The 13,509-nt window shown below is 47.1% G+C and overlaps 2 protein-coding genes across 2 annotated transcripts in view; one reads left to right on the top strand and one right to left on the bottom strand.

The window, feature by feature from the left end:
- The window catches only part of LOC109476067 (sushi, von Willebrand factor type A, EGF and pentraxin domain-containing protein 1-like), a 94,150-nt gene extending 80,660 nt beyond the window's left edge, over positions 1-13,490 (top strand). Inside the window, 8 exon segments of the mRNA XM_019776917.1 lie at positions 8,669-8,845; positions 9,217-9,390; positions 9,868-10,041; positions 11,335-11,505; positions 11,845-11,940; positions 12,336-12,431; positions 12,814-12,907; positions 13,193-13,490. Of these exon segments, the coding sequence (XP_019632476.1) occupies positions 8,669-8,845; positions 9,217-9,390; positions 9,868-10,041; positions 11,335-11,505; positions 11,845-11,940; positions 12,336-12,431; positions 12,814-12,907; positions 13,193-13,241 (1,031 nt within the window). The 3' untranslated portion in view covers positions 13,242-13,490.
- Positions 5,101-8,056, bottom strand: LOC109476071. Its single transcript, XM_019776922.1, has 2 exons — positions 7,519-8,056; positions 5,101-5,775 (listed from the first exon to the last, which is right to left on the bottom strand). Exons 1-2 carry the CDS (start codon positions 8,032-8,034, stop codon positions 5,242-5,244), a joined length of 1,050 nt encoding a protein of 349 aa, XP_019632481.1. The 5' UTR covers positions 8,035-8,056; the 3' UTR covers positions 5,101-5,241.
- Positions 13,491-13,509: the final 19 nt, after the last annotated feature.

The raw sequence follows: 13,509 nt of genomic DNA, 5'->3' as shown, positions 1-13,509 counted from the left end.
TTTTTTTTTTTTTTTCTGCCACTCAGGGCTCCAAGTTCGCCCGCACCTCTCTGCCCTGCGAAACCCGAATGATGACCATATGGTGTCTGTTCTATCTTACCCCTATCTGCGCGCAAAGCAACTCGGGATAGTACCTGATCCCATGTCACTTTGCTACTGTCCGGGTTAAGATATGGGCGATATGTCGGGCCCCCAGTTTTACCCAAGACTCTGTCACCCTACTCCTATTTCCCTTCCCTCTTTCTCCTCTCTCTCCAATACTCAATCACTTCCCTCTCCCATACTTACAGGCACTCCCTCTCTTCCACCGTTTCCACGGAAAAGGACAAAGCCAAATCAGGTGTAACTTCCAGAGAACTTTAATACATATGTTCTGACAGGTATTGCGCTTTGGGCTCAGTTAATCACACCTCGAAATTTTCATCTGTACTCCCTCTTCTGCGAATTCTTATGAAGGATACTAGTAAATCTGTTTTAACCAGTGTTCGGACTTCGACGCGTTACCTCTCTCTTTTCCTCGTTCCATATCCCGCTATCTACTCTCCCCCTCGCCTCTCGCTGGCTCCTAGTGTTACGTAAAGCGGCTGAGGCACCTGTCCTGCCTGCCGGGGAAGTTAAACCGAAATGAACGAAAACCGGATTTAGAATACTGGTCTATATTTCCTAGAGTTTCTTTCTTGGTAGAATAATCCCTTGTCTGTTGGTGTTCGGTCTTGATTAGCTTCTGTAGGATTATCAGCTTTCGTGCTCTGGCCTGAAGTTTGCGCCCGCAGGATCGCAGCTGGAGAGGATTCATGACATATCCTATCTAAACGCAGGTAGCGCTCTGCCGTTGCTCTGTCTTTCCACCCCACGTGGGACATTAGTTCTGATTGGTTGGCTCCTCCTAGTGCCATTGTGATCGCACTGGCGGTGCGTAATCCGTGAAGCGTGTCTCCTTCGTACCTTCCTATCTCTGTCAGGTACGATTTGAAACGGTATTGAGCTGCATCGTAGGTGAAAGGCTCGTTTATTACTTCCTGTGCTTTGTTGACCGCCCTGAAAAGGTATCCTTTTGCCAGGGAAACCTTCAACGCTTGCGCCACGCGGATATACGTTCGGAGACCTTGTATCGGGCACATCGACTTGTTTGCACCTGCTAGGATGGGGAACGCGTTCGCTGTCCCATCTCGCAGAGTCTTCCCGAAAGTGTGGTTAAATAGCACTCCTTCTTCGTTTGGCAACCATGCCAGTTCCTCCGATTTACAACGTCCCAAGTCAGAGGCTCTGTCTGCGGCAAAGAACATAATCTTCAGGAACGCTTGGTCCCTGGCTAAAGTGAACAGCGTGGATTCTCTCACGTCGGGGTTTTTCATCTTTTGTGTTATGTGCTTGCAAACTGCCGTCAGTTTTTCGAAAAATACTGGTTGCGCCTGTGTGGGTTGGATCATGGCATTAGCCTGCTCCGCCTTCATTACCTTTAGGTATTGACGCACCGCGGGGGCTGCTGCGGGGTTCCCCGTGCCCATTGCATCACTCCAGTCTCCGCCCCGCCCCGAGGTGGCGAAAATCGATCTCAATTGTCCGATAATTGAGTCTACCGTCCCTGCAGCCAATCGCTTGGGGCAGCCGCACCCTGTCTTTCGTTTTTTTCCAAAGTTTTTGCAGTTCACCTTATGCACAATGGTTTTTCCTCCCCTATCCTTCCACACAAGGAACGCACATACATCTTTTGGCGACGCTGTGATCAGGTCTTTTGGGGGTGATAAGTTTCCCAGGAAATCGGCGAGCTCGTTCTCGATGGCTGTCTTCTTCTTCCCGTACTCTGTGGACTTTGCCATCTTGGTCATCTGCTCCAACCGGTCATTGATTGCCTCTCTATCGATGGAGATGACCTTCCGCGGGGGTGGGCAGGGTTTCCGCAAGTAGCTGCACATCTGGCACCGTCTGAAATCTTCATCATTGGGGTGGTGGCATTCTGGACAGGCTACGGCCGGTTTCCACAGCCGGGGTACTGTCGGTAAGGGCTGCACAGGGAGGAAAAGAGGCGACATAGTACCTGTTGTTGTGCTGTTTCGTGCCTGCTGGGGGGGGGGGTCTGGCTAGCGATGGCTGACTCTATGTGGGATCCTGCTCTCGGGGCTCCAAACGGAAAGCCCAGAGTTCGTATTTGAACATTTTGCCGGGTTGGAGACCTTGTCTCGACGGGAAGTATAAAGCTGTGCGGCTCCCTGCTTCGGACAGTTTCATAGCCTTTTTGGACACTCCTGATAGAATTGGCCACCACAGGGGCCTTGGAGATAGTTTTGGAACGACTACAGTGACTGTGGCCTTGCTCTGTAGCAGGAAGTTTACGACGGCTCCAATCATGTTGATGGGCGGGAATACATAGGCGTTTTCTTCTGTTCCTTGTGGAGAGATCTTTGGGTCGAAACTAAACATGTCTACTCCCGCGGACTCGGGGGTCGGGAAGGGTGTGTAGTGACGGAGTTTTCTCCCCAGGCGGTCCTTTTGGGCGTTAGAGTCTAGGGACATGAGATCTACGGTATGCCCGGACACGCCTCCGAATTCTGTCTGGATGTGGTCCCATAGGTGTGGGGCTAACATACAGTCTGTCTTTGACATGTGCCTCGAGGGGTAGTCGGCCTCGTTTTCTGACGTCCTTACGTGTCTCATTGTGAGGGATATGTTTAAGTCCACCACTGTCTCGAAGATGATCTTTATTTCCTCGTTTAGCGACAAGGCACGCGCCCCATCGCCTTGCCACGCGTCCACCACTGCCTTGTTATCCACTCGTATCGTCACCCTGGAGTTTTGTATCCAAGGCTTTGCTGACCTCAGTGCGAGGTTGACTGCCATCGCTTCTTTGCAGTTGATGTCTTTCGTCTGGTCGACTCCTTGCCAGTAATCCCCCAGGCTCATGTCTGTCCCAGGACGTGTTGGGCTGTGTAGGACCGCGCCCCATTTGTAACCTGAGGCGTCCGTCGCCATGGAGATGGCTGTGTGTCTTTCGTCTCGCCATGGTGCCGGTTTCACTCCGGAGTCGATGAAACGCCAATGTTCTATCTCTGTGCGGGCGCCGTCAGTCAGCCGCGTGCGGGATCGCCCGAGTTTTGTCATAGTGCTTATCAGTTTGTTGCACTGTCTGGTGTAGATTCGTGCTCCTGGTATCATTAGTGCGAACGACACACACTTGCCTACGAATCTTTGTAGGTTGAGGATGGTTACGCTGGTGGATTGGAGGATGTCCTCTCTTAGGATGACGAATTTGGTCTGCTTGTCGCTCGGGAAGAAGAACACGCCGTCTGCTGAGTTTAGACCGCATCCCAAGTGTACTAATACTTGTGTTGGTACGATAATGCATTTATCTAAACTGAGGAAATAACCTGCTCTGGTTAGCAAGTCGCACAAAACATAGCTCGCTATGTTTGCCCGTTGGAAATGGTCTAGTGTTGCTAGCGGTAGTGACGTCATTGTGAACTCGCCGTTCAACCTGTCGTCGATATACAGGGAGGTTGGGATCCCTAGGTGTCTAGCGTAGGAGGATACCAGGGAGCCCGTGGTGTGGTATAAGTACCCGCTGGCCTTCCAGCCGAAGGCGAGCGTACAGTATACGAAGAAATATCCTTTGAACTGAAAGCCGAAATATGTCCAGCTGTCCTCAGATAAGCTAATGTGGGAATAACCGCTCTTTTCGTCGGTGTGGGTCATGTACCCTCCCTTGGTCAGGAGCCTGGGGGCTTCAGTGATGGAGTCTAGCTTGAAGGGACAATCCTTAGTCCATAGGTTTAGGAAGCGGCCGTCCCAGCATAATCTCGGCTTTGACGGTTCTACGGTTAGTGGTAGGACCAGGTGGGGCGGGTTGCATTCTCCTACTTTTCCCCACAATTTTATGGAGCCGTCTGCCAACCTGTCTAAGATGTGTGAAGTGATGAAATCGTCGTGCCTGGCGCAATTTTTGGCATTTGGGAGGATGATCGAGGGGGGGGTGTCTGACTTGTACGACTGTCCCTTGAAGCTGCCTTCGAAAGAGGTGAAAAAACTTTTCACCTGGACCTTGTGTGTTATCCAATTCAGGACTTTTGGGCCTTCGTCTGAGAAGTTTGCTAAATGTGCCCACGTCTCAACGTTGTGGTGTAGAGACCCCGCGATGAAATTTTTCGGGTCACGGAAAGGCAGTGAGGTTGGGTCTACGCTGGGCTGTGAGGTTACTGCCTCTTCCGCTGCTGTGTGGGTCCCTGGTTGGGGCGACGGCCGTGGATTGCCTTCCCACGTGACCCACGTGGTCTCTTGCGCCGTACGACTGCGCACCTGGTGTGGCTCGAAAGCGGTGGGCTGGTGTTGTGGGTATCCGGGGCTTGTACTGAGGACCGCATGCTGGGGAAATAAGGCGGGGAAAACTTAATTCTCTTTCCGTGTGGCAATTAGGATCGTGGTTCCGGTGTTGTACTGACCACTACGGGGTGCAGGGCTCGTACTGGTATTAATTAGCCTTTCTGGCTCCGGCTAATGCGTGTGGCGGCTCCCCAGGAGGTCTCCCGCTGTGGGGCTGGCGGCGAAGGGGATAGGTCTCATTTATGAGGTCTTCCGTTACTTTGCGACTCATGCATTAATGCCTGTTCTCATGACCTATTTTCTAATATTCTTACAATAGATCAAGGACATTATGTCTCTGAATAGATCTATTGATTTCTGTCATTCTATGCTGAGCATCTTTATTTTACATCTCATTATAAAGTTGCCAACGACTTTTAAACACACAACCCCACATTACCAATTTGCACCTAGCGGCTACCTGCAACAGGCCCTACTGCGCTGCCAAACCGAGACCGCATTATTCAAAAACACGGGGCTATCCATATAGCTGCCGACACTTACGTGCTAATCTCTTCCGTTACGAAACCGGCTTTTACCGCCTTCACGTTTTAGATCTATTGGGTTGGCTAAAAAGAAAAATTTTTCACCAATGAAAAAACACACTTCATATAGCCGTTTAATGAAAAACACACTTCATATAGCCGTTTAATTTTTGACTTGGTACTCTTTTAGGGTACACTCGGGGTAACACATGAAGGAGACCTTCAGGAAATGACAACGGCACACCATATGACAAAAGACAAAACTTTATTCTTCTTCCTCAGTTAGTGACGTTCGTAAGGCACCCAGTTTTGTTGTCAGTTTGCCAGTATTTTGCTGCTCTCTACATGCTAAATCTACGTGGGTTTCTACCAGTTTCCGTTATATATATCTGAACTGTGTCCGTTATACATGTTGCCAGATTAGGAGGTGGGAGGGTGGGGACACTTCTTCTTGATGTGGCCCGGTTCGCCACAGTTGTAGCATTTCTGCTCCCTGCGGGGGTACGGGGCGCTGCCGCTGGGCCTGGGGAAGGAGCCCCTGCTCTGGCGGTACCCCGATCCCCAGGTGTTGGTGGGGGGTGCCTGGCGGCCCCAGGTGTTCCGCCCGACTGGGTTGGGGTTTGGTGCCGGTGGCCCGTACCCCCCCCCGGCCGTGACCCTGGAAAGCGGCTGCTGCCCTCTCCGCTTCTTCCGCGAATTGTTTCTCTTCCTTCGTCATCACCATCTTCCGCACGCTCTGGCCTATCCCCGGGACGGAGGTGTGGCGGAGGAAAAAAGACTTGACCTGTTTAAAACGCTTGTAGCGTTTGTGTTGGACTTCCTTCGCGGCTTTTGTGACCCGGCTCAGGGCAGTTTTCAGCCTCTCCGGGTGATGATGGATCAGGGGATCCTGGCAGATCCTCTTCAGCCGGCGTAGTGGGGCTTCTACCCCGTCTTCCTACAGGGAAAAAACCAAAGGAGACCAGCTTTTAGGAAACGTCAAAACGAAAATCACTTCAATATGATCCCCTTGAGCGGGCTTGCCCGGTGTCAAGATATTTTCAGTGTTTTATCAACGATTTACAACTTCCCAGGGGGGGGCGGACTGAGTAACTTCCCCATATGTTGCCGGGATCGATGTTATCTGTTCTTTTACCATGACGGCCGGGTGTCATCCCCTTGATTTTCGTCATTAATCAGTTCGGAGGTGCGGTCCGAAGCATCTGGAAGTGTTTTTGTACCAACGGATACCGCTGGGTGCGAAGACCAGTGAGATGCTGGGAAAAAACTGACTGAAGCAAAATTTTTGGGCACCACGCGACTCTCTGATCGTACTCAGAAATCGGCACAAACAGCGAGAGGCGAGGGGGGGGAACGGGGTATGGAACGAGGAAAACATATCTGCAATGACCAAACGGGATAGTCATTTTTAGCTTGGCGACCAGGCGCACCATCTCACTTTTCTCCGCTAGGGAGGAAAACAAACCAATGTATCGCTTCCAGATTGCCAGGGGGCCGATGGTCAGCTTGTGGGTACTACCTCATTGCCTGTTTCAAGCACTGCTGTATACATGCGTTACCATTTTCCTTCCTCCACCGTATCGGTCAAAAAACCTTGTCAGGCACCTCTGTGTCTGTCGATACGCAAATCAGCTTGTGGTTAACCCACTGCCCATTTCAAGCCCAATTTCGTCCATGCATTACCACTTTTTCGTTTTTCCACCACATTGGTTAAACTTGTCAGGCACTTCCTTGCCTGTGAAACCAAAATCGGCTTGCGGGTAACTCACTGCCCGTTCCAAGCCCAGATTCTTCCATGCATGGCTACTTTCTCGTTTCTCCACCACATCGGTCAAAAAAAAAAAAACTTGTCAGGCACTCCGTTGCCTGTAGACACAAAAATCAGCTTGCGGGTAACTCACTGCCCGTCCCAAGCTCGCATTTTTATTCGTTTTTCTTTTCCCACCACATCGGGCAACAAAAACAATGAAAACTTTTGTCAGGCACTCCCTTGCCCGTCGAAACAAAAATCAGCTTGCGGGTAACTCACTGCCCGTCCCAAGCTCGCTTTTTTATTAGTTTTTTCTTTTTTTTTTTTCACCACATCGGGCAACAAAAAACAATGAAAACTTTTGTCAGGCACTCCCTTGCCCGTAGAAACAAAAATCAGCTTGCGGGTAACTCACTGCCCGTCCCAAGCTCGCTTTTTTATTCGTTTTTCTTTTTTTCACCACATCGGGCAACAAAAGCAATGAAAACTTTTGTCAGGCACTCCCTTGCCCAGCTTGCGGGTAACTCACTGCCCGTCCCAAGCTCAGTTTCGTTCATGTGTTACCATGTTGCCGTTTCTATGTCACACTTGTCGCAAAAAAAATGTTATTTCTAGGCACTTTTGCCTGCGGATACGAGATCAGCTTGCGGGTGATTCATGCCCGTTCCAAGCTCCAATTTGTAGCTGGCGGGTAATCGCAGTCCGTCCCATGCCTCACAAATCGTAGCGTTTACCCATAGTGTCGTGTGCATACAAGGGGGGGAGCATAGACATAACAAATTTGCTTGCATAAAAAACCAGCGTATCCACTACTCAACAAAATATCAAAATATGGGCTAACGACAAATGAAAAGAAAACGGACAAACAAAAGAGCGTGTCTTTACAGAACGGGGCTGCAATGCCGTCAAAGGAGAAGGTCCACTACCAACCTCAAGGTCGTCCTCGTCACTGTCTGATGACTCGGAGCTGGTATCGGGCGCTGGCGCCTTCCTCTGCTTCTTCGGCGGCGGGCGTTGTCCCGAGCCGGAGGCCTTGGGCGGGGCCGGGCGCTTCGTCTCCCCGGACTTCTTCACTGGGGGAGGGTCATCCTCCAGGAGGTCCGCGGCTGCTAGAGCCGCCTTCTTTCCTGCTGGCTGGACGGGCTGGGCCGCCGCGGCCTCGTTGGCCATGATGATGGCGAAATGGGCCAAGCGAAGGGCGGCGGTGTGGTCTTTGTGGTCCAGGCCCGCCATCAGGAGGAGGTTCTCCGGGTCCTGGCCGGTGAGGGTCTTCGTCTTCTCCCGCAAGTCGTCCTGGTCGAGGGCGTGGAGGGCCGTCTCCTGCCCGAAACGGGCGCGTCGATCCTCCGGCGGCAGGGGTTCTTCTCCCCGGACACGCATTACCAGGGCCACGACATCCTGGCCGACGAACGTGGCGTCCGCGCGGAGGCAGGGAGGGGTTGCCATGTCCGACCTGACGGGAGGACTTGCGAAACCCGAATGATGACCATATGGTGTCTGTTCTATCTTACCCCTATCTGCGCGCAAAGCAACTCGGGATAGTGGTAGATTCCGTCTTCCCGCCACATTTCATGCCCTCCTGACATCATCACGCTTCTGACTTCTGGAAAGTCAGTGAGTGCATCACACATCTGACGAAGCTTAACAAGATCAACCAAAAATTTATGGTGTCATGAGTTCCCTTCTTGTATTGGAACAAAGCTCGAACTTTACAACTATACTGTATACATAGAGTTGGTATGGAATTCAATGCATTACTTTGATACTGCATACATCACATGTTGCATCTGATTCAGTTACTGTAACAGTATTTCCTAACATAGGAAAATGCATGTCAATCAGTTTTTGTAAGGAGACTCTTAGGGAAGAGACACAATCAACTGTATGTAGAATATTAACATCATTCATAATATGCACTTGTAACTTAGTGTGTGTAAGTGTATTCTGACAACTCACAAAATGATTCTAATTGTAGCACATCTATGGGACATTGATGTACATGATTTCGCCTATCTGTAGTACATGTACAGCACATCTAGACTGTAGTGTTCTACTCACCCACCTAAACTCCCTTGTACAGCTGTCAGTTGTGGCCCTCCGCCTCCTGTCACCAATGCCGAGATCCAGGTAGACAGTTTCTTATATGGGCTGGGATTGGCCAGGGTCCAGTGTGCAACTGGCTATATCTTGGTGGGAAAACCAATGAGATCTTGTCTACCAAATGGTTCTTGGAGTGGCACAACTCCAGACTGCAACAGTACGTAGTTTGTAATAATCCAGTTACTGTAATAAATGCATGTATTATGTGAATGTAAGCAATAATACCTGTTTTAACTCATTCAACTAAATGTAAATTGACATCTAGATCTAACCATTTCTTTGTTGACCAAATAAAAATTATGAATGATTTGTGCTCACAGATATTGTCAAAGACTGCCCTTGTCTGTTCATACAATTACATGTATATGTATATTCATAGAAAATTTGTTATAAACTTAAGAGTTCTAAAGGTTGTAGTATCAGACAATGTACATACAGCCTAAGTTAAGTTAACAGATAAATCTACAGGTGCAAGTTCAAGAGTAGAAAAACCTCTTACAAAATTTTTTCTTCTATCACCATGTACAGAGGTGCAGTGCCCGCCTATGTTTGCACCTTTGAATGGACAAGTCACAGGGAATGGACACTCCTATGGTGATCTTGTCGTGTTTGGCTGCAATGCTGGCTTCAGGCAAAAGGGGGCGCTAGACAGCAAGTGTACTGAGATGGGAACTTGGAGCCATCCCAGGCCAACATGTGTAGGTTTGTGGGGTTCTTTCTGATGCAGCAGGCACCATTCTGTGTATGCTACCAGTGTATAAACTGTTTTCCCCAATATATTACATCCAAAACATACACAAAACCATGATAATATAATGTAATGTAGAAAGGTAACAATGGCAGATACATGTACCTTTATTGTACATGCATGGGCATGTGTGTGTACACATGTATATGTACAAATGCATGGTTACTACATGTACCATTAATTTTGTGTCTATATACATGTACAATGTAGTCAGTTTGCTGGCAATTCTGTGTTTGGGGATGCTTATGGAGTTATGCAATATTTCAAATGATTGTGTAAATTGTATGATATATTCTGAAGAAGATGTACATGTATACTGTAGATGTATCACCATCAGAATGCATGCAGTAAATTTAATACTACAATAGAGAGAATACCAGTACTACAATTGTTGCTCTAGCTACTTTAATCAGCCTGTTTCCCCTTTGCAGCCCTGGAGTGCCCCTCACCAGTCCTCCCCCCACACCTGTTCCTGTCCACACAGAACTACCAGGTGGGCTCCAGACTGCAGCTCAGGAGTGAGGAGGGCTACAGACTGGTGGGGGACAACACCATCACATGTCAGCTGAACCAGACATGGTCCAGGGTACAGGCTCTACCCATACGTAAGTATCTGGTATCTGTACAAATACACCACTGAGCAAACTTTTCACTTAAGTTTATTACTCCGTGAAGGAGGTCAGGACCTCCGGACGGAGTGTTGTAATCGGCTGATTTTTCATGTTCGCAGTCAAAACACTGGGTTCTCTTCGTGTAATCGGCACGCAATTTGATACGCCGTCTGCGGGCATGCCCGTGTTGATGCACGAATGTGTATTTTTGCCGTTGCTGCTTTCGCGGTCAATGTAATATCGCAGACGCACCCCTACAATTACGAGGCGAATTGGAACGGTCCAGAAAAACGCGTTGTTTGGAATAGCGGGGGGGAGGTAAAAGTTCATGCAGATACGGGGTGGTTTTTATAAGTGGTTCCAGATGTTTTTGCCCATGGTTAAGAGATGCCAAGTTTTTTGGAAGATGTTCGCAGCCAAAACGCATTCTGCCGTACGTCGCATATCTGTGTAATTTCGCATGTGGTGTTGCATTATGTCCGGGATGATGCACGTCTTTTTATTTTTACCGTAGCTGTTTTGATATTGGAGTAAATGGTTATTTTCGAAACATCCCTACTTTTACAATCCTGTGGAATAGACCGTAGGTTTAGGCAGTTGTCTGGTAGCAGAGGTACTGTAAGCAGATATCCTGGTTATCTGGCCGGCGGTAGTAACACTCGCGGTGCTTACCGCCACTGTTGCTGGAATTTGGCTTGTTCCAGGCGCGCTTAATTAGGTACAGGCACCGTAAGACGGTGGGGCTGTCTTTGTTACTAGACACGACCATGATAGTCCGATCTTTATGTGAATGCAATGATTGTGTGTGTGTAATTAAAATGAAGTTCGAACTTGAAGCACAGTATCTTTACACGCCCTGGGAGCAGTAATGGATTTAGCTCTTTGTATGTTTTATGCTTGTGACGCGCCCTCATTGTATTAACCGTTGCCTAATTATAATGTATGCACAGTAGGTCTGGCGTTGACGCTTGGGATTTTGTTGAAATATATAAAACTTCACGGAGAATTGTCGCCTATGGCTTCTTGTTTGGATTTCACTAAGCTAAATGTACGTCATACCGTCTAAATATCTTCCAATGTGCAATTCTACTACTTTTAAAATGATTGTACATCTTTGATTTTTTTTAATGCAATTCAGCTTTCTGCTGCAATGTTCGTGATTTTTAGCAATAAACCATTTTTGATTGATTGATTGATTGATTGATTAACCGCCTCTATCTGTGGTTTTAGAGTCTTCCTTGCACTGTTTTGCCCGTATAAAATGAACTTGTTTGTCCATTCCTACAGGAATAAAATGTGGACGTCCAGTTGCCCCGGCCAATGGGGCCGTGCAAGGACAGAGGTACGAGTACAGAGACACCATCACGTTTAGCTGTCGCTCAGGCTACGTGTTGGAGGGGAGTCGTGTAGCAACATGTCTGCACACGGAGAGATGGTCATCTCAACCCCGCTGTAAAGGTAATGCTACATCTATCATTACAAGTCAAATATAGAGACTCATATGTAGCTTAACCATTTACTGCTGCATAACCACACAACCACCAGAGAATTGGTAGCCAAATGGCTGCTCTAGTATGCTAAAAGTTAAAAACCTGCACAGCAATGTTCTTCTATTGGTAGGACTAAAAAAAACTGGGGATAGATTTATTCAAATGATATCCCATTACAATTGGATTTTACTTGACACATCATTTTTTATGTATATACATGTATATATAAAGATTTAAAAAGCACTAATGAGATGAGATGAGTTAGCTTAAATTGATTTGTTACTAAAAGGTTGTTCTGTATTTCCAGCTTATTGTGTACATGGGTGCCAGAATGGAGGAGAGTGTATCAGGCCCAACACCTGCAATTGTCAACAGGGATACAGGGGGCCTTCTTGTGAATTAGGTAATTGTGTTAACTTTTCCTCAGTTTATGGTTTCTAAAGAAAAAGAGCCGTACAATCTGATTTAAATTCGCTCAAAAAAAATTCTATGGTACTTTATATGTGTACCTGTAACATTCTATGTACCAATCAGTAAAAATTGGTTAACGAAGTTGGTAAAATTAAAGCAGACGTTTCCTTTCTGGTGTGCTATGGTAAGCAATGTACATATTATGACATTTTGTTCCTTTACATATGTGTACACTTACTTCTGAAACGTCAGGACTTAGGTGAGAAATCTTGGTTGTGTAAAAGAAAACTCCTGTATTGTGTACACTTACTGCTTAGTACATGTACATATTAACATTTGAGACATTGTTATTGCACCTTGAATTAACGATTTTCTTCCTTTCTACAGCGTTTTGTGTGCTGCCATGCCTCCATGGAGGCAAGTGTGTCGGCCCCTACAAATGCCAGTGTCCTCCAGGATACACTGGTTCAAGATGTGAAAAGGGTATGTCGTACATAAAATGTACATGGAGGACTTGTGTGCACCTTCAATGTACAATGACCTCTTAAGAATAATTTTAAAGAGGAGAAAAATTCTAGCAATTATACTAGTCTTTTTAATACATGGAGCCTCCTTAGGCTCTACAGCTTGGCTTTTTGGGGCCTTTATAATGCTTTTCTTATGGCATATCACTGCTACATGTAATTTGGACCAAGGTTCTTAGACTAACCAAGTCAGACTTGTCATTTGGCTTCTCAGAAGCCTGACGTCAACACTGGGTCAAAGGTATTTTTAACTCTGAACAACGTGTAATTACCAACACAGATGAACTTTTAGGATAGTGGAAAATTGAAAGGTGAAGTGACAACGACTGTTCTGGTTTCAGCTGTGTGCAGGAAGCCGTGTCAGAATGGAGGGAGGTGTATGCGTCCCAACATGTGCTCATGTCCCACAGGATTCAGACCACCTGACTGTTCCAGGTAAGACGGATCAAAAGCATATCCGTAGGTCCGTATGAAGACCTCATTTTATACAAGAAAATGGACCAGCACAACACTTTAAGTGAAGCCTGAAGGAACAGAAAACCGAAGAGGGTGGAGACAACTGTTTGTCAGGTCATTCTGTGGTGCCTCAACAACAAATAATTAAACTAACGGATAGATGAAAAACTATTTTACATTGAACTTGTACGTTAAACTTGTATTAGGCTGTTTTGTCTCTACACAGTCATCTGTTCATGATGTTCTTGTTTTGATGTGTTCCAGAGAGATTGACAGGAGATACAGAGACTACTACCGTCAACAGTACCATTGATGGAGCTGTGGTTCGATCTTCACTTCATGTATAGTTGCTGCTATGCACTCATCAGAGACTCTTTCACATGTGTATGTCCTGTCTTTTTGCACTTTTGCAAGTGTTTGTAATTCAGTTGTGCTGTCTTCACGTTTTGCATTTGACAGTAAGATTTTTACCTTCAGATATGTTTGAGTAAGTTAGACATTTTTCTCTAGGAGAAATACAGCCTTCTTTCTAAATGTACAGTATCTGTGGTTACTTACTTTTAGAATTGTATATCCTATGG

Source organism: Branchiostoma belcheri, unplaced genomic scaffold, assembly GCF_001625305.1.
Source record: "Branchiostoma belcheri isolate BF01 breed outbred unplaced genomic scaffold, Haploidv18h27 scaffold36, whole genome shotgun sequence".
Lineage (NCBI taxonomy): Eukaryota > Metazoa > Chordata > Leptocardii > Amphioxiformes > Branchiostomatidae > Branchiostoma > Branchiostoma belcheri.
The sequence above is the reverse complement of the archived record's forward strand: the minus strand, read 5'-3'. Positions and strand labels throughout refer to the sequence as shown.